The sequence below is a fragment of the Pelodiscus sinensis genome, chromosome 25 (genome assembly GCF_049634645.1).
Source record: "Pelodiscus sinensis isolate JC-2024 chromosome 25, ASM4963464v1, whole genome shotgun sequence".
Taxonomy (NCBI): Eukaryota; Metazoa; Chordata; order Testudines; family Trionychidae; genus Pelodiscus; species Pelodiscus sinensis.
Genome location: NC_134735.1, coordinates 851,412 through 871,342, shown reverse-complemented (window position 1 = coordinate 871,342; position 19,931 = coordinate 851,412). Strand labels below are relative to the sequence as shown.

Genomic DNA, 19,931 nt, shown 5'->3' with positions numbered 1-19,931 from the left:
TTACAGATCACATTAATAGTCTGGATACTGTGGAGTAGGTGCACTAGAGAATCAATAATTGTAAGAGACTATCAGACATCTGCTCATTAATGCACTAGCATATGGACTGTTAGCAAGCGTGAGCAAGACTGTTTATTTAACCAGCCTCATTTCTTGCTCTTTTGTGACGGGCATTTGAATTTTATTTACTCTTTGTGGCTTCTGGCAGGTCTGTGGTCATCACTTCCAAGTAGAACCCGTGACAACTCAGCCACCATTTCAGAGTGCCCAGGTTAGATTTACAAACCTCCAGCTGGCAGAGGCTACCTGGATGAGGTAAAGAATGCAACTGACCTTTGAACAGCAGGATACCAACTGGGATGACAGCAGCTTGTATTTGCTAGACCAGCTAGCTCTAGGGAAGAGCTGCTCAGAGAAACCAAAGGTGAAACAAGCAGCAGCAAGATACAAGATAGAAAGGAAGAGAAATGTGAAGTTACAGATGTTTAATATTAAACTGATACTTTCATTTCATAACCGAGAAAAGTTTCAGGGGGCATTAATGGGCCTATGAAAACTTTAATTCTTAAATGCTCCCCAGTTTCCAGAGGCACCATGCTTAACCTGAGAACTTCTTGCAGGGAGAGAGGGGTAGGTTCTGACGGTGGGAGGGGGGGAGGCAATGAACACTTTCAGGATTAGTGTACATTCTGATTAAAATTAAAACTCCGCTTACACATACAAGTCCTTAACTCCATCATGGACAGCACTTCTGTATCAATGCTTTTCACATTTCTGCTTTTCAGTGAGTTGCCAAGAATTACTAACCAGTCCAGGTCTGTTTTGAATACTATTTGGTATACACAATAAGAGTCAATGTCTGCCTATATGCACATCTTGGGCTGGATTTTCGGAAGTATGCTGAATACCAACAACCTCAAATGACTTAAGAGGAATTGTGCATACTTAGCATCTCTGAATTTTAAGCCAGTAGTTCCCAATGAGGAATCCACAGTAAGCGTCCAGGGTGGAACATGTCTCTAAGTACACAGAATATTTCAAAATAAAGGCGATTAACTAGAAAGGTGCATTGTCAGTTTAAAAGCGTGACCAACTGACCAAGACATCCATAAGTTTACTGTACATCTGATTAAAAAGCCCAATGTTGAATGCACTAGCTACATGAGTCAGCTTAGAGCATGGCACAGGAAGGCTGCCTGGGGGGTAAATTGAGTATCATTGCACATTTTAAAGGAGTTGCATGACATGGCAAAATTCCCAAAATGCACATTTACAACAGCCTAGACCAGGGCTACTCAACTCTGGAAGCCCCAGGGGCCACAATGATACTCACAGCACATGCTGAGGACTGCAACTTAAGTGAGGTTGCATATACATGCAAGTATATATGCAAATATATGCAAATAGATTTTCACACTGATGGGCATGAATGCAAAGATTAAGGCAGGACTACACAACAGGCTGGCCCTATTTAAGTCAGTTCTGCCGCTATTAATAAAATGCAATATTTACCCCATTTCCACCCATACGACAGCACTGTTAATGAGCAATGACAGTCCAGGAATTTAACTACTAAAACGCATATAAAGAGAAGAGCTTTATATTGACAACTTTTTTGTTTTGGCTCCCACCCACAAGCCATGTGTTGAGTCCCGCGTGAACCCAAACCGCACTGCGGGCTGCAAACAAACGGCCCACGTGTTGAGTAGCCCTGGCCTAGACAGTCAGCAAGGCTAGGCAGCCTTACTGTTCTTGTTCTCTCAAGGTAGACTCAGAGTCACCGCTCTAAGATCAATGACCCAAAAGACTAACAGCCACCTGCTCAATCATGGAGATTTTGATTCCCAGGATTTCAGATTGACAATCAGCCATTACAAACCAAAACAGCTTTGTTGAGCATTTTACACCCCCACAATGCACCAGCAATGAAGGGCAGGTCCACTACCGGTACCAATAGTAACAAATTGCAATTCATGAACCCCTCAATTAATAAGACCATCAAATTAGTCCAGAATTAGTAACCGACACTGGCTGCTCCTAGGAGAGAAAAGGAAGTGAGATGAAGTGTTGTGGGATGAGGACAGAGTGGAAGTACTGCTGGTGTTGTCCCATGCCACGCTGTCTACAAAACCTTCATTTGCCCTTAAGCAGTGTCTTTATGTCGTTTAAACCCACCTTTCAAAGAAGTGACCTGGGTAGCCCTTGGCTTTGACCTTGCCTAAAGTTTAAAGTGCAGCTGTAACAGTGAGCTCACGGCACCAGCATTGGGAAAGCGCTCTCCCAGCGCTGTAGGTAAGCCACCTCCACAAGGTGCTTTGCACACTGGTGCTATAGAGTGCTGTAATTTGCTGTGCTCAGGGAGGGAGAGGGTTTCGCATCCTTAAGTGAGAAAGTTACAGCACAGTAAGCGGCAGTGTAGACAAGCCTTTTAATAAAGCAGAATCAGATTAAAGCTTCGTTTCTCAAAGTGGCCTGTGAAACCACTTTGAGAAACATGCTATCTGGCCACCCCTGTTTGTTTACTTACTGGTGTTGCGGCCACGGAGCCTCGTGGGTCCCATTGGCTCCAGCTTGCTATTTGCAGCCAAGGGAGCTGTGGGAAGCAGCGTAGGCCGGAACGCCACATCCCAAGGCTCCCCTTGGCTGCAAACAGTGAACCGGAGCCAATGGGAGCCATGAGGTTCTGTGGCCACGGCACCGGTAAGTAAACAAACCGGCGCGGCCAGTTAGCATGTTTCTCAGAGTAGTTTTGCGGACCACTTTGAGCAATGCTGGATTAAAAGGGATGTCTAGTTGAGGGAAGTTACCTGTGGACATCACCAGTGATGCCTGGACACACTCTTGTTACCTTGTAGAAAGGACAAATAAAGATGTAAACAGAGGAAAAAACAGTACTAAACTATTAACATTTAAAAACCAGACCGCTGCTATTGCCGTTCCCAAAACCCGATGAAATACCAGACATTAGAGATTACAGGAATAATGTCTCCTACCTTCATTGGCCTCCGGTCTGGAATTCTTGATAAACGCAGAAAATTTGGCAAAGATGTCCATTCCCGCAGTGTTTGATTCTGGGTGCCTTGGTGAAAGCTTTAAGTATCTAAGCAGAAAGATGAAGCCGTTTGTGAGCAAATATTCAATAGAAATTCTACTGCAATACTCAGCTAAAACAGTATGACCAATCATGTATTAATTAGAATTAAGCAGGCAAAGAAACGTGTACACTCTACTTTGGTTATTAACACAGCACATTAGTGGATTTGACCTGACCCGTGGAATAAAATATCTAGTTAATCTTTCCAAAGGAGTCAATCCCTCCATTCAAAAATGTATTGGGGTCTGCAAATGAAAAAAGGTTGAAAACAACTGCTCTATATTAGGTGCACCTTTTTTAAACCCCCAAAACATTTCCATTTGGATCTTAACCTAAATTTTGGTCCTGAAAATGATTACATTGTTTTTTTAAACATATCAATAAGCTGCGATGATTAGTCTCAGGGGGTAGCCGTCAGTCTGAATCTGCAAAAACATTAAGGAGTCCTGTGGCATCTTAAGGTATGTCTACACTGCAGTGCTATTTCGGGATACTTATGGTGCACCAAAATAGCTATGCCGCATCTTTGAAACAAGCCCATTATTTCGAAATATAGTCCGATGTCCCTGTAAACCTCGTTCCACTAGGATTAAGGGACGTTTCAGAATAGCGTTTTATTTCAAAATTTGGTGCTTTGTAGAAAGCACCAGATTACAAAATAAGATATTTCAAAATTAACTTGAAATAAGCTGCGCAATTTGCATGGCTCAAATTGCATAGCTTATTTTGAGCTAAGGGTGTAGTGTAGACGTATCCTTATAGACGGATTTATTTGCACATAAACTTTTGTGGGTAATAGGAAGACATGTATGCATCTGACAAAGTGGTTGTTACCCATGAAAGCGGATTCCCAAATAAGGTCTCTAAGGTGCCATAGGACAACTTGTTTTTATGTTGATTTAAACATTTGCAACATTTGCACTGAAACAGAGCAATCAAAATCAGAAAATGAAACTGACTACTAATTCTGAAACTGGCTGTTCTACTTCCATTGTAAAATTCAATTATCTGCAAATAATGAACAGCATAAACAGTGAAAGGTAAACTCAGTTTTATTAACTTAAATTGGTATCGAGATAACATGCAAAGAATTTTTAAAAAATAAATTATGCTTAACCCTAATGCCCCTTTAACATGTTCTTCCGACTTATCTTAATGTGACTAAACTATCTATAACATGAGTCAGGACCTGGAATTCTGAAACACTTCAGTGCTTATTTCTGAGTTAAGGATTACCAGAGGACCTGCCAAATTCCAATGGAGACTATAAAAAAGATTATACAGCATGTAAATTACATTTGGAGTCAAAGCTAAAATTTAGGTATTGTAAGGGCCTCCCCTTTTTCTCCACTCAAGCTCATCCAAGGAAGTGGGTTTTGCCCATAAAAGCTCATGTGTGTGTATATATAAGTCTCTAAGGTGCTACAGGACTTATACCAAAATTAGGGATTTTAAATAGCATTTTTAATTCCAAATCCCTCCCAGTCATGGACTATCCATTGAGATGCAGGGTATGTCTACACGGCACATGAAAGTTAGCTCAAACAATTCCTACATGTGCTGCAGTCACACCTCATTGCATGCAGACATGCCGTAAGGTGAGCTGAACCCACACGCATACAGGTCATTCCTCCAAGTGTAACGTGGACTTTGAACAGCCTCAGAGGTGCGAGTTCAGATCCAAGCTTTTGCACAGACCTACCTTTAAGTGGAGACCACTAACTATCCCTGGAGCAGGGATGTACACGATTAACCAGTTAATGGGTGAGGCTTGCTGGTTCCAGTTAAACCAGTAGGAGCTGGAGTAGCTCCCTGCCTGCCTCAGGCAGGGGCCTGCCCCAGCCCCACGGGCCCTGTCAGAGTGGCCCCTCTCCGTGGCGGGCCTGGCCGCCTCCCCACTCAAGGTTACATTCTGGCACTACTCTTGGGGAGGGAGCTTCCCTGCTGCAGCAAAGCTTCCTCTTCCCTGAAACTGGGGAGGCTTTGCTGCGGGAGCTGCAATATAAAGCTTAGTTAAGCTTCATACTACATAGCCCGCGACACATCCAACTGCTATGAGTTTTAGTGGTTACACGGTTACATTTTTAACCACTTTTTTTACATCCCTACCCTAGACTTCCCTATAAAAAGTGCAATCCACTGCAGATTATACATTGGGTTCACACATTAGGTAAGGAGAGCATTTTCCGAATTATGCACAAAACAGTGGTCAAGATTCAAGTGGTTTACAATCAAATTCAACCAGAAAAAAATTAGATAAAAAAATAAACTCTTTCTGATCAACAAGACATTGCTTTATTAGAGTACACAGTAAAACAATTTCAGTGGTAACTGATCAGTCCTTTTGACTTTTTTTCAGATGGCTGAATAGACACAATGGCCCTTTTCTATTCCAAAAACAGCTTAAGGTAGACTGGGATGTTTGAGGGAATAGTTCTCATCTTAAAGAAACAGACATTTCGTAACCTTAACTTTCTGACCTATTCCTACACGGGATAAAAATACCTCAGTTCATTTATTCATACATCTACATAGTGCATGTCACCTCCAAAAATATTAAAATATTTGCAGATGGTAATTCAATTCAAAATATTCTTAAAAGCAAAGTTTATGTTCAGAAAACAGAGAAGACTTGTCTTATGGACAGTCAAGAACACATCTAACCCAATGAATCTTTCACTTGAAGAGAACTGGACAAGTCTTGCTCGGGGTTCTCTTAAACCACCATGAAGTAGAGGCTATAATTACATACTTCTGCTTTCTGCAACAAGCACAGAAATCTCCAGTGGAAAGCTGCTCCTCTTATCGCTACACACCAGGGCTCAGTGAATGGAAAACAGGGCTTTATACAAAGCAGAATAACTTTAGGCCACCATACACAGTCTGCTTTGCTCTGTTAGTCTTGCCAGTCCAAGGGACAGGAGAGTTTTTAAAAACATGTAACTTAAAACCAGCTGTCCCAGAAGATAAGTGGTCATTGACCCCAAGATTCCATAACAAGAGAAGAAAAAAATGTGATGGTGCAGAAATGCTTTCTCTTCCTGAAAGCTCAGAAGATATCTGATCACCACCAGAGTCTGCTTGTTGAAGGTGTAGAAAGCCAGGAGTTTAAAGGATACTTGACAGTTTCCTGCTCTTCCTCTATATACTCTAATGAATTAAGCATGTATTTCACATCTTTCCACCACAAGTGTAACCGGCTTAAGGCTCAGCCTTCACCTCACATGCACATTTAGTAGCAGGGTCATCTCAAGGTGTGTGTGGCAAGAAGGGCCTCCACCACAGAAAGTCTTCTGTCTTTGGCACAGAAAGCAAAAACCAGCTACTGACAACATGCACTCAGACAGGACTGATTCTGCAACGTATACATAGCTTTTTTCCTATTCAGTAAACTAGGAAGGAATGCAAAAAAGCCTTCCAACGGAAAACATGTGGGTCACTGGTATTTACCATCCTCATTTGAAACGAACTTTTCATTTCAACCAGAAGCTGAATAATGCCTTTTCACTGAGTTTTAGAAGAATTTCTGCAAATACAAATCTTGCAAAAAAAAAGGTCACCAGAAAATGGGTTTTCCTAATGGTCTGAACTTAATGGATGATTCTAGCCCTGTGATGAAGTGGGACCCCATTTCAGTTACAAGTACACTCATACTAGCATGGCCTAAGTATCCTGCCTCCCTTCTCGCACACAACTTCACCCTTAAACAGCAAAAATAAAAAATATGCAGGCTCAAACATGCAGGTATAAAATTAGAAACATTGATTACAGATAATATCTCGTATTTCCATGTTGATTTCTTCCTAAACAAATGGGTATTTATGACAAATAGAGGGTTTGACTAAAGTACTTAAGGCCTCCATTCATATTATAAAAATTCAGATTTTAGTTTGACGACATGGAAAGCATTTTAAACTTGGTTAGCAAGCAAATATTTGCACTATTTATTGCCCGTAGCTTCTCCCTAAAAAGGAGTTTAAAACTGAGCAACACCCACAAACCTGAGACCAGACACCATGAAGACTACTGTTACCAAATAGCCAGTTCCAGAGACAATTTCCTCCACAACACTTACTTGGGTGGACACAAGACATCTTCAAGGAACTCTTCAATTTTGTTCACATCTGTTTTCACTTCACCATTGTAGGTAATAAAAGGGGGATGAGTCCCCGGAGCCAAGTTCTGAAGGTCTGCTGGTTTCCTATGGTGGGATACAAACATGATACAAAACCATTTTAACAGGAACAAGTAAGCACAGTACAGCCATGATTCTAGCTATCAGCACTACCTCCAATCTCAGATGGTGGCCTCTGGCAGTATCTCTATGTGCCAACTCTGCCCAGTCAGTAGCGTTAACAAGACCCTCTGTGGTGCCGAGGTGCTTTAAGTAAGCAACAGCACATGAAGAGGAGCTCAATGCTTTGGGATTTTATGAGAACTACACTGCCAAAGTTGTCATTTTAATTTGTGGTATTTTCACATTTGCTTTTATTTTTAGTTTAGCTGCTTTCAGATCTACGTAGGAATAGTAGAATACAGCAGAACCTCAGAGCTATGAACACCTCAGAATGTGGAGATTGTTTGTAACTCTGAAATATTTGTAATGCTAAATACTTTATGTTGGTCTTTCAAAAGTTTATAATGGAACATTGACTTGATTCAGCGTTGAAACTTTACTATGCAGAAGAAACATGCTTTTAACCATTCTAATTTAAATGAAAAAAGTACAGAATCAATTTCCTTACCTGGCCAATTAAGCTTTTAAAATGTTTAGTAGTTTGGGCTTAATACCAAACTGTATTTGTGGTTTTGGTTTGGGGGGGGGGGGGGGGCATTCGCATACGGGGCAGGGATTGTCTGCTACTGCTTGATTGCATACTGCCTGTTCCAAATGAAGTGTATGGTTGACTGGTTAGGTTGTAACTCCGGTGTTTGTAACTCTTAGGTTCTATTGTACATAGTTACTTTGAGATATTTACGGTTGCAATTTCCTTCCTCACCTCCAGGTCTGTTTTACCCTCAATGCATGTTGGCACATGTAGCAACCTGCACAGAACCTGTCTGCATCTCTCATACCTCTACCTCTCCACATCCACATTTTTCCTGATGGATATAAATTAAACCAGAAATAAAACAAAACCCCACACATGCCATCTTTGTCAACAACAAAGCATGAAGAGGAAAGTGTGCCCTAGCAACAATTCTAAGAATAGGAGGTGATTTATTTTTTGTATGTAAATATTGGGGAAACATTTTCCTGGCGAGAACTATGGACTTGGTGGAAACAGATGGGTCTCTGTGACATAGTCATAAGTACTTTGATTCTACAGAGGTGAGTACATTATCAAGTTAAACACATGCATGTGTCTAAAATTAAGTCTTTTTAGAAAGAAATTCAGTGACAACTCTTGCTTTCTGGGGTATATACCCAGAATGCCTTTCCTGCTGTATTTCTTGTCGAGCCTAGCCAATTTATTTTATGGGCTCTTGGCTGCTCTCCTTTCCCCTTACTTGGTAGTGATGATAGGATGTGACACTGCAGGTGTGCAGCATCTAAAAGCTATGTGCCAGCTACACTCACATTCACTCCAGCTTGCATAATTTACTCCTTTAATGCAAGGTGTGTTTGCACATCTGCTTTTTCATTTGTAGCACAGACAAAGGAAGCACAGGAACATTCGAGGACTGAAGTTCGAACACTGAAGTTGAGGAATGCGGGGAATGGGAATAAAGGATGCAGGCTTTGAATCCACAGTATTGTCTGAAAAGAGTGCCCTTTAAATTTTCTCCCATCAGAAACCGCCATAGAATACTGAGACAGTCTTAACTCAAACAGGAATTGCAATACTATGTATCAACAATGCAAGTTAAATCCTAGACTAAGCCAGTGATTCTTTATGACCCAGAATAATTCCTCTGACAAGTATAAATAGGAATTTGAGGTTATTTGCATGCTTTAGATGACGTTAGGGCCGTGGTCACCAACCGGTCGCTCGCGAGCTACTGGTCGATCTCAAGGCCTCGACCAGTCGCTCGCGAGGCGTCCTGTCAGCCCCGCCCCCATTTCCCTCCCACCCCCCAGAAGCCCCACTACTTACCTCGAGAGAAGACGGAGGTAGTGTCGGCTTCCAGTGCGCGGGGGTTTAGCCCCAGGGCTTCCCGGCACGGGGAGGGGGTTGGCGCCGGGACAAGCGCCCACGGGGCTTCCCTGTGCGGGTGGGGGGGTCGGCCCCCTGGGCAGGCGCACGCAAGGCTTTCCTGCACGGGGGGATTGGCCCCGAGGCAGGCGCGTGTGGGGGGCTCGGCCCCCTGGGCAGGCACGCGCGCAGGGCTTCCCTGGGGGTCGGCCCGGGGGGGGGGAATGCTGGGAGGAGGGAGATGCAGGGGACTCTCTGCCTCCACTGGTATCCCACTCCCCTATCCTCAACTACAGAATGCTGTCCCCATTCCTGTCCCCAGTCCCCGAACTCTGTCCCCACTCCCGTCCCCACTCCCGTCCCCACTCCCCGAACTCTGTCCCCACTGGCACTCTGTCCCCTGCTGCAGAACCCTGTCCTCTGCCCTCCCAGCACCCTGTTCCCTCTCCCCTGCCTCCAGCCACAGTACTCTGTCCCCACAAAATGTATAATTATAAATGCTTCATTTTAGATTTAAATAGCATGAATAAAAAACAGACCATTTATTTCATAACTATAAACACGTGATTTTAATAGTATGTATCGCGTAATTTAAAAATAAACTGTTTATCAGAGTGTGTAAGTAAGGGCTGGGGATAGCAAGTCATAGACAGGAGGAGAATAGAGAGGGCGGGGCTTCAAGGAAGGGGCGGGGCAGTAGATCTTCGCCTGTTCTGAGATTTAAAAAGTGATCTTGGGTGTAAAAAGGTTGGAGACCACTGCGTTAGGGTGTGATATACTGCATACATCTCAAAGGAAACCCCTTGTCTACTAGGGATGTTAATGGGTAACTGCTGAAGGAGTAACAGTTAACCAGCACCCGGGAGCAGCCCCTCCAGGCTGCCCCACATGGGGGTTAGCAGCTGCAGCAGCAGCCCTGGCGCAGAAGCCAGGAGCAGCTGGGCTGAAGCAGCCTCTGTCTGTAGCAGGGCCCACGCTAACCCAAACCATTTTAGTCAGTTAAATGAATTGGTGACATTGCATTTAACCAATAAAACGGAATTTTACATCCCTACTGTCCACACTGGTCAGCGTAACAATGCTAGCAGCAGTAAGTTTCAAGAAGATTGTTTCAAACTGCTGTGCAAAAACACAGAGTTGTGTGGCTAGTTAAACAAGAAAAACTATACTGAGTTACCAGCTAGTACTGCAGAAATCAGACACACCAAAGTGAAGACCTGCTAGATTTCATTCCCTGGCTACAGCATGAGTCCTTTAACAGAGGAAGCAGCAATAGCCATAAAAAGGCTCGAATGCTTTGGCAGATGTATATGGAGTCATTTGTACTTTTGCTATAAGCATCCCTGTGAATGACAAGCAGCTGAAATTGCAGGCCAAACTGAACCAGAGGCTCCATGGTCAATACTCAAGCACCTCGGTGTCAATCGTAATGCCCTCCTGTAGTCCAGATGCCAGAAGTCAGATATTCAGGCAAGTATGGCAACTGTAACCTTGCAAGTAGTTCTCACTCATTGCAGAGCGCTATGAATCTCTGTCCTTTCTCCCCACTGTCTTAGCCACAGAGCTCTGCAAGTTACTTACTATCTCAACCTTCTATTGAAACAGCTCTGTATACCCACAACTGCAGGAAGTCAGCATGGCTCCTTTCCAATTTTAAACATTGGCTGGATGACATCCCTTTTCAGGAATTTTTATTTTAAACAAATGCAGCCAAAACCACTGGGGTTGCAATAATGCTATCAAAGAGAAGGTTTACTTTCAGAAACAGACAGAACTGCACGCTAATGAGCTAGCAACAGGGAAGGTCCCTACATGATTTCAAATGACAGTTTTAGCTACACTGTGTCCTTAAATAAAACTGACATGTGAAAGCAAAGCATGAGGAAGACACCTGGGCAGTATAGAATATTGGGTCAACATGTCACATTTTATCCAAAGATCTCAAAGCACTTTACGAACAAAACCTCAAATACTGGGATATTTACCTCCTCCTATTTTACAAATGAGGTAACAGGCACAGAGTTTCAGGTTCAAGTTAGACAGTACAGAATCGGAATAGGATGCAGGAGTTATGGCCCTCGGTTTTCTATGCTAACCATTAGATCATACTTATCTTAGAAATACAAGCCACTACCTCAAAGCCACAATCTCAAAGCTATTTGATCACCTTTCAGTATGTGTAACACTGAAGCCAGCACCATGCTTCCCAGCACGGTCAGACAGATAGGTATGTACAAGCTCTGTTTGAGCTGGCACGCTTAAGAGAAAAGCACAGCTGAGTGTTGTATGGTCTGTGGCTCAGGCTGACTGAGCAAATGGGTACCTCAAGTTCTAGGCAAGTCTATAACTCAAGCAACTAGCATGAGCTGCACCTGGCTACACTACTATTTTAGTGCTCTACATGAGCGGAAGGTGCTTCCCAGTTGCAATGCAGATGTACCCTGTGAATGCAGTAGCATGTCCTTAAAAGAGCTCACCAGTCTATCTTTACTCCTTTGACGGTGAAAATGAGAGGTCAAGGGTGTGCTTAAAAAGCTGTATCCTACAAACTACAGAAAACAGAATCAGGTTATAAATGACTGGACAGCAAAGTGACCTAGTATCAGCCCTTATATGAAAAGTAGAACAAAAGTCATTGTTGTATATATAGTGAACATAAGAATGCCCATACTGGGTCACACTAAAGGTCCATCTAGACCAGTATCCTGTCTACTGATAGTGGCCAATACCAGATGCCCCAGAGAGAGGGATCATAACAGGTAATCCTCACGTGATCCTGCCCATCACCCACCTCCAGAGACACAGAGGCTAGGGACACCATTCCTACCCATCCTGGCTAATAGCCATTGATGGACCTAACCTCCATGAATCTGTCTAGCTCTTTTTTGAACCCTGTTAAAGTTCTAGCCTTCACCACATCCTCTGGCAAGGAGTTCCACAGGTTGACTGTGCACTGAGTGAAGAAAAACTTACTTTTGATTTAAACCTGCTGCCTATTAATTTCATTTGTTGACCCCTAGTTCTTCCATCATGGGAATAAGTAAATAACTTTTCCTTATTCACTTTTTCCACACCCATCATAATTTCATAGACCTATACCATATCCCCCCTTAGTCTCTTCTAACTGAAAAGTCCCCGTCTTTTTACTCTCTCTTCATATGGAACCCATTCCAAACCCCTAACTCATTTTTATTGCCCTTTTCTGAACTTTTTCCAATGCCACTATATCTTTTTTGAGAGGAGGTGACCACATCTGTACGCAGTACTCAAGATGTGGGCGTCCCATGGTTTTGTATAGAGGCAATAAGATATTTACTGTCTTATTCTCAATCCCTTTCTTAATGACTCCTAACATTCTATTCCTTTCTGACTGCTGCTGCACACTGAGTGGATGTTCTCAGAACTATCCACAATGACTCCAAAATCTCTTTCGAGTACAGGCAGTCCCCGGGTTACGTACAAGATAGGGACTGTAGGTTTGTTCTTAAGTTGAATCTGTATGTAAGTCGGAACTGGCGTCCAGATTCAGACACTGCTGAAACTGACCGCCAGTTCTGACTTACATACAGAATCAACTTAAGAACCCCAGGCGTCCCCAAGTCAGCTGCTGCTGAAACTGATCAGCAGCTGATTCCAGGAAGCCCGGGGCAGAGCAACTCTGCCTGGGGCTTCCTGTAGTCAGCGCTGGTCAGTTTCAGCAGAAGCTGACTTGGGGACGCCTGGGGCAGAGCAGCTGGGGTGCTGCTGGGTTGCTCCAGTAGCGCTGCTCCTGGGTGCTACTGGACCAACCTAGCAGCACCCCATCTGCTCTGCCCCAGGGTCCTGATTCAGCCGCTGCTGAAACTGACCAGCAGCGGCTGAATCAGGACCTGGGGCAGAGCAGCTGGGGTGCTGCCGGGTTGGTCCAGTAGTGCCCAGAGCGGGCGCTGCAGGACCAATCGGCAGCGCCCCAGCTGCTCTGCCCCAGAGTCCAAAACAAAAGCCTGGTCTGCTGGGGGGGGGGGGGGGGGGGGGGAGCACACTAGCTGCGCCCCCCCCCTCCCCAGCAGACCAGGGACACGGGGAGCAGAGCCTCTGAGGCTTTGCTCTGGCAAAGCCTCAGAGGGAGGGACCCTGCCGCTGCTGCCGCTTCAATCTGGGTGCCTGTGGTCTGCTGGGGACCGTCCCCAGCAGACCACAGGCACCCAGATTGAAGCGGCAGCAGCGGCGGTTCCCCGCGCCTCTGAGGCTTTGCTCTGGCAAAGCCTCAGAAGCGCGGGAACCCGCCCGGTGCCCCTGGTCTGCTGGAGACGGTCTCCAGCAGACCAGGGGCACCGGAACAGCTTACGAACGGGGCTCTCTCGCCCCGACTTCCGGGGCGAGAAAGCCCCGTTCGTAAGTGCGGATCCGACATAAGTCGGATCCGCGTAAGTCGGGGACTGCCTGTAGTTGTAACCAAATTAGTCCCCATCATATTGTGTATATATAGTTGGGATTATTTTTTCCAATGTGCATTACTTTACATTTATCAACATGAATTTCATTTGCCATTTTGTTACCCAATCACTTAGTTTGGTGAGATCTTTTTGAAGCTCTTTACAGTCTGCTTAGGTCTTAGCTATCTTGTGCAGTTTGGTATCATCTGCAAATTTTGCCACCTCACTGATTACCCCTTTCTCTAGACCATTTATAAATAAATTGAATAGGATTAGTCCCAGGACAAACAGTTTGGGGACCCCACTAGTTCCTTCTCTCCATTCGGAAAACACCGTTTATTCCTACCCTTTGTTTTCTGTCTTTTAACCAGTTATCAATCCATGAAAGGACCTTTCCTCTTATCCCATGACAACTTACTTTGCTGAAGAGCCTTTGGTGAGGGATCTTGTCAAAGGCTTTCTTGAAAATCTAAGCATACCACATCCACTGGATCCCCCTTGTCCACATTTTTGTTGACCCCTTCAGAGAACTCTAGCAGACTAATAAGGCATGATTTCCCTCTACAGAAACCATGTTGACTTTCCCCCAACAAATTACGTTCATCCATGTGTCTGACAATTTTATTTTTTACTATAGTTTAAACCCATGGTCACCAACCGTCGATCGCGATCGAGTGGTCCATCGGGAGGGCTCGACCAGTTGATCGCGAGGCGTTCAGCTTCCCCCCCCCCCACCAATTCCCTCCACACCCAAGATGCCCCATTACCTACCTCTGAAAATGGAGGTATTGCCGGCTTCCCATGGGGTGGAGGGAAGTCTGACAGCTGCACGCCACTTCCGGGGTTTCCGGAAGTGCGCGTTCTCCCCTTCTCCAGGTCTATGGCGCGCCAGGAGGAAGTAGGAGTCCCAGAGGAAGGCACATGCTGGGGCTTCCGGGGAGACAGGGGGGAAGAGAGAGGAGGGGAGGCGCACACCAGGGCTCCCCTCCTCTGCGGGGCAGAAGGTAGGAGTCCTGAGGGCAAGTACACACCGGGGAGGGGGGGAGGAGTCCCGGGGGGAAGCGAGTGCCAGGGTTCCCCCTCCTCCGCAGGGGAGGAGGTAGGAGTCCGGAGGGGAATTGCGTGCCAGGGAGGGAAGAGGAGTCCCGGGGGGAGCGCGCACTAGGGCTTTCCTCCTGGGGGGGGAGAGGGGAAGGGAGGCGCACACTGGGGCTCCCCTCCTCTGCAGGGGAGGAGGTAGGGGTCCTGGGAGGAGGCTCTTGCCGGAGCTTCCCTCCTCTGGGGGGGAAGGCACGTGCCAAGGATTCCCTGTCCCAGCCAACACCCTGCTCCCTGTTCCTACTGGCACTACTCCCACTGGCATCCTGTCCTTTGCCTCCATTAACACCCTGTCCTCTGCCCCAGCATCACTAGCACCCTTCCCCAGTACCAGTCCCCTGCTCCCACCAGCACAGTTGGGGCCACATTAGTGATGCTTTGGAGGGGTTATTTTTTTTTAGCATCTCACTTGTGTGGCCCCAACTGACTTTTCAGTGACCCCTGAATCAAAACAGGTTCTCAAATAAAAACAATGCTGAAACTTTTTGCGTTTGACATATTTAAAAATGAAGCCTGGCCAACAAACCCCCATGTGTCCACAGCATCATAGCACTCCTGCACCCCCCCGACCATACACTGCAACCCCGTCCTGAGCCTCTCACATTGCCAAACTTCTGCACCCCCACATCCTCAGTCTTTTACCATCACACTCCTACACCATCCACACACCACAAATCTGTGTCCTGAGCCCATTATACTCCTAACCTCCCTGCCCTGGGCCCCTCCCATCCCCCAGCCCAAACTCCTGCACCCTCACATCCACAAGACTGTGGCTTGCTCAGTACCCCAACCCTCCACCTGACCCCAATACTCTCCAACCTGGAGCCCCCTCCCTGAGCCAGCATCCCCTCCTCCACCTCCTCCTACATCCAAATTCCCTCCCAGAAGTTGCATCTCTCACCCAAACCCCTCATTCCCACCCCAGAGGCCACACATCTTGTCTCAACCCAGTGAGGGTACAGCTAGACTGCAGGAATTTTTCCAGGATTCCAGAGGTATCCCAGAAAAACTCTTCCGCATCTAGGGATGCATTTGTTCTTCCACTTTTTTTTTTAGCAGAAGAGCAAACATGCTCTTTCAGTAACCCCTGTATTCCTCTTTCCACGAGGAATAAGGGGGCTTCCAAAAAAAGGTTTTTTTCTGACATTTCGTCCAGTCTAGACAGGTCAAATGTTGGAAAGACCTCTTCCTACAGAAAAATTGAGGGAAAAAAACAGCAGTATAAGGGTTGGGGATAGTAAGTGATGGAGAGGAGGAGAACAGAGAAGGTGGGGCTTCAAGGAAGGGGCGGGGCGGTAGATCTAGGCTTGTTGTGTCATTTAAAAAGTGATCTTGGGTGTAAAAAGGTCGGAGACCACTGGTTTAAACTAATTTGCCCGGTACTGATGCTAGACTTACTGGTCTGTAATTGCCAGGATCACCTCTAGAGCCCTTTTTACATATTAGCGTCACGTTAGCCATCTTCCAATCATTAGGTACGGAAGCTGATTTAAAGGATGGGTTATAAACCACAGTTAATAGTTCGGCCATTTCCCATATGAGTTGGGTGAATGCCTTCTGGTCCCGGTGACTTATTAATGTTAAGTTTATCAATTTGTTTCAAAATCACCTCCAAAGACACTTCAATCCGGGACAATGCCTCAGATTTGTCACCTAAAAAGAATGGCTCAGGTTTGGGAATCTCCCCGATATCCTCAGCCATGAAGACTGAAGCAAAAGAATTCATTTAGCTTCTCCGCAATGACTATTATCTTTGAGGGCTCCGTTAGCATCTCGATCGTCCAAGGGCCCCACTCGTTGTTTAGCAGACATTCTGCTTCTGATGTACTTAAACATTTTACTATTACTTTGAGCTTTTGGTTAGCTGTTCTTCCAACTACTTTTTGGCTTTTCTTATTATATTTTTATACTTAATTTGACAAAGTTTATGCACCTTTCTATTTTCATCATTACGATTTGATGTCCACTTTTTAAAAGATATATTTTTATCTGTCACTGCTTCTTTTACCTGATTATTAAGCCACGGTGGCATTCTTTTGGTTCTCTTAGTGTGTTTTTTAATTTGGGATATACATTTAAGTTGGGTCTCCATTATGGTGTCTTTGAAAAGTTTCCATACAGCTTGCAGAGATTTTACTTTTGTCACTGTAACTTTTAATTTCTATTTAACTAACTTCCTCATTTTTGTGTAGCTCCCCTTCCTGAAATTAAATGCTATAGTGTCGGGCTGCTGGGGTATTTTTCCCCACCACAGGGATGTTAAAATTTATTACATTATGGTTACTATTATTAAGCAGTCCAGTTATACTTACCTCTTGAACCAGATCCTGCGCTCCACTTAGGACTAAATCAAGAATAGCCTCTCCCCTTGTGGGTTCCAGGACCAGCTGCTCCAAGAAGCAGTTAGTTAAGGTATCAAGAAATTTTCTCTCTGTATCCCGTCCTGAGGTGACATGTACCCAGTCGATATGGGGATAGTTGAAATCCCCCACTATTACTGAGCTTTTTATTTTGATAGCCTCTCTAATCTCCCTTAGCATTTGATAGTTGTCACTATGACTATCCTGACCAGGTGGTCGATAACGTATCCCTACTGCTATATTCTTATTATTGGAGCATGGAATTACTATCCATAGAGATTCTATGGAACATTTTGGATCATTTAAGATTTTTACTTCATTTGATTCTACATTTTCTTTCACATAGTGCCACTCCCCAACCAGCACGACTTGTTCTGTCCTTCTGATATATTTTGTACCTCGGAACGATTGTGTCCCATTGATTGTCCTCACGTCACCAGGTTTCTGTGATGCCTATTAAATCAGTATCCTCCTTTAACACGAGGCACTCTAGTTCACCCATCTTATTTTTTTAGACTTCTAGCATTTGTGTACAAGCACTTTAATAATTTGTCACTATTTATCTGTCTGCCATTTCCTGATATGTTCGACTCTTTCATTTGATTGTGTCCCATGTGTTCTGACCCATAATTCCATGCTCTCCCCCTGACTAAAACACAGACCATCTCTATTAATAGAGCCTCCCCTAAGAGATGTCTGTCTGATCCATGTGCTCCTCCGCACCTGTCCGCTTTCACCAATAGAAACCTTTAAACATTCTTTTGTTTCTTTCACTAAGCTTCTAAAAAGTCTCCATATTGACTTTTACTCCGATTTGCAGATATGGGCCATATGAAGTTTACACGTTAAGGCTTCTGTGCACAGAGAGGAGGCTTCTAACGAGCACACCAGTGTGCTGCAGACTAACTGGCCCATGTGTCTGAAATAGGACTACACAGACGTACATTAGCAAACCATTAGCATGGACTAGCAGAATCCACGTGGGCCAGTCAGTATACAGTAGAATTTACATCCCAGCTGGTGCAGATTAAAGCACAGTGTGGCCAAGCCCTTATTTGCAGTAATTTGTCCATTTAAGTAACTGACGACAACTGGAATCTAGTCTGGCTATTTACCACATTTTAGGAAAATAACTTGTCGGCACTCAAAGGTTAAAATGATAGGGTGTGAAATTAAAGCATAAAAGCTGTTCCTAATCATGTGTCAATGCGCAGACAATTTAACTTCAGCTCTCTTGCTTCACAATAATTGCAGAGAATTGATCAAGACCAGCGCTATGTGGACTCAAGCCGTTAAAATCAAACAGCACAGCAAAAGCTGTTAAATGCCAGTGCAGTGGGTCAGCATTAAGGATGCTGACTAGCGGTTAAATGACTAATTGTGTACTCAATACAATAGCAGGGGTAAGTCCAGGACCCTATGTGAGCCGGGACTGGAGCAAGCTTGGCTTGTGTCAGGTCCAGACCACTGTAGCTCTGTTTTTTAAATGCACTAAGAGCCACCAGGCTCTTACTAAATTTAAAAGGCAGAACCACAGCGCCCTACACCTCTGCCTTCCCTGCTCCCCCTGCACCGCAGAGACGGTGCTGGGGGGAACTGGCTTTTAAGCCAGCTCCCTCCAGCACCGGCTCCTGCTTCCCCCCACCCTGCTGCCTCTGATATAGAGGTAGTAAGGGTGGGGGAAACGTGAGTAGGCTTATCAGGTAGTTGACTAATCAACTACTCTTTTGCATCCCCAGGCAGCATGATTGAGTGATGTTCATCCAACACATGCTCAGTACAGAAACAAAGAGCCAAGAAATACTGGTATAAATACATTGGTAAAAAGGAAACCTTCCCTCTCCTCCCCAAGCTACTGGAGAAGTGATTTTATGTATGGGCAGTCTTTAAATATTTAGGAGTGGGGGGTAAGTATGGGCAGTGTGTCAATTTTATAAATTCGGAGAGTATTTTGAAAATAGACACTAAAAGGTGTAAACTCATGCTAGCAGGCTTTCTAAATGCAATTGAACCCAAGCTTGCCTTGAATTTTATTACAAACTTAACAGTTCATACACTGCACCCTTCTCCAGTCATCAGAAGAAGTTAAATTCCTGCGCATAAGAAATTGTGTCACTGAAAAGGAAAAGAATAGAGCCTCTGTCTGACTGCATAGAAGCAAGACATGTATGACCTCACTCAAATGCTGGTATGTCTCATTTAATTCAGTCTGTGTGCATATTTTGTCTTGTGCCCCAAGTAACTAATATCTGAACTGAGAACTGCAAGATATTCTTTTGTTTGCACAGTACTATATTTAACACAATTTAGGAAAGGAAAATACACATCATACAAAGTAAATCAAATAGGCCTCAGTTCTGGTTCTGTGTCCCAAAGTTACTTGTTTGTGAACTTTTGTATCAAACCATGACCTGCTAAGACAACTACAAAATTGAATTAGAGCTCCAGTGGGTGTTCTCCAGTGGTTTCATTTATGACCAAACACAGGCCTTACAGTCTAAACAATTAGTTACTGCAAACTAGGCCTGCTATTGTTTACAAATTGTATTATACTACCAAACAAAAGGATGGTTTGCGAGTATACCCACAATTTCTAGGTTAGTGAGATCAGTTAACAAGTGAAATATTCTTAGTATCTAACATTCAAAACAAGCTTGTGATTGTCCATAATGAAATAGCACAGGAGTAGCAAAATTTGGAAAATTGAAGCTTAAAAAAGATGTACAGTAGTTAGACTTGGAAAAAACACAATATAAAAGAGCCTATGATAGTCCTTGAAACTGCATCCCTACAAGCCATTTGTAATGACCCTATTATGAACATGGAG

General features: G+C 44.4%; 1 protein-coding gene across 1 annotated transcript in view; it reads right to left on the bottom strand.

Moving 5' to 3' along the window:
- Positions 1-19,931, bottom strand: part of CLIC4 (chloride intracellular channel 4) — a 76,690-nt gene that overhangs the window by 12,203 nt on the left and 44,556 nt on the right. The window contains exons 3-4 of the mRNA XM_075908838.1: positions 7,170-7,295; positions 2,994-3,100 (exon numbers count right to left, since the gene is read on the bottom strand). Coding sequence (XP_075764953.1) covers positions 2,994-3,100; positions 7,170-7,295 — 233 coding nt within the window. The remainder of the gene's footprint in view (positions 1-2,993; positions 3,101-7,169; positions 7,296-19,931) is intronic.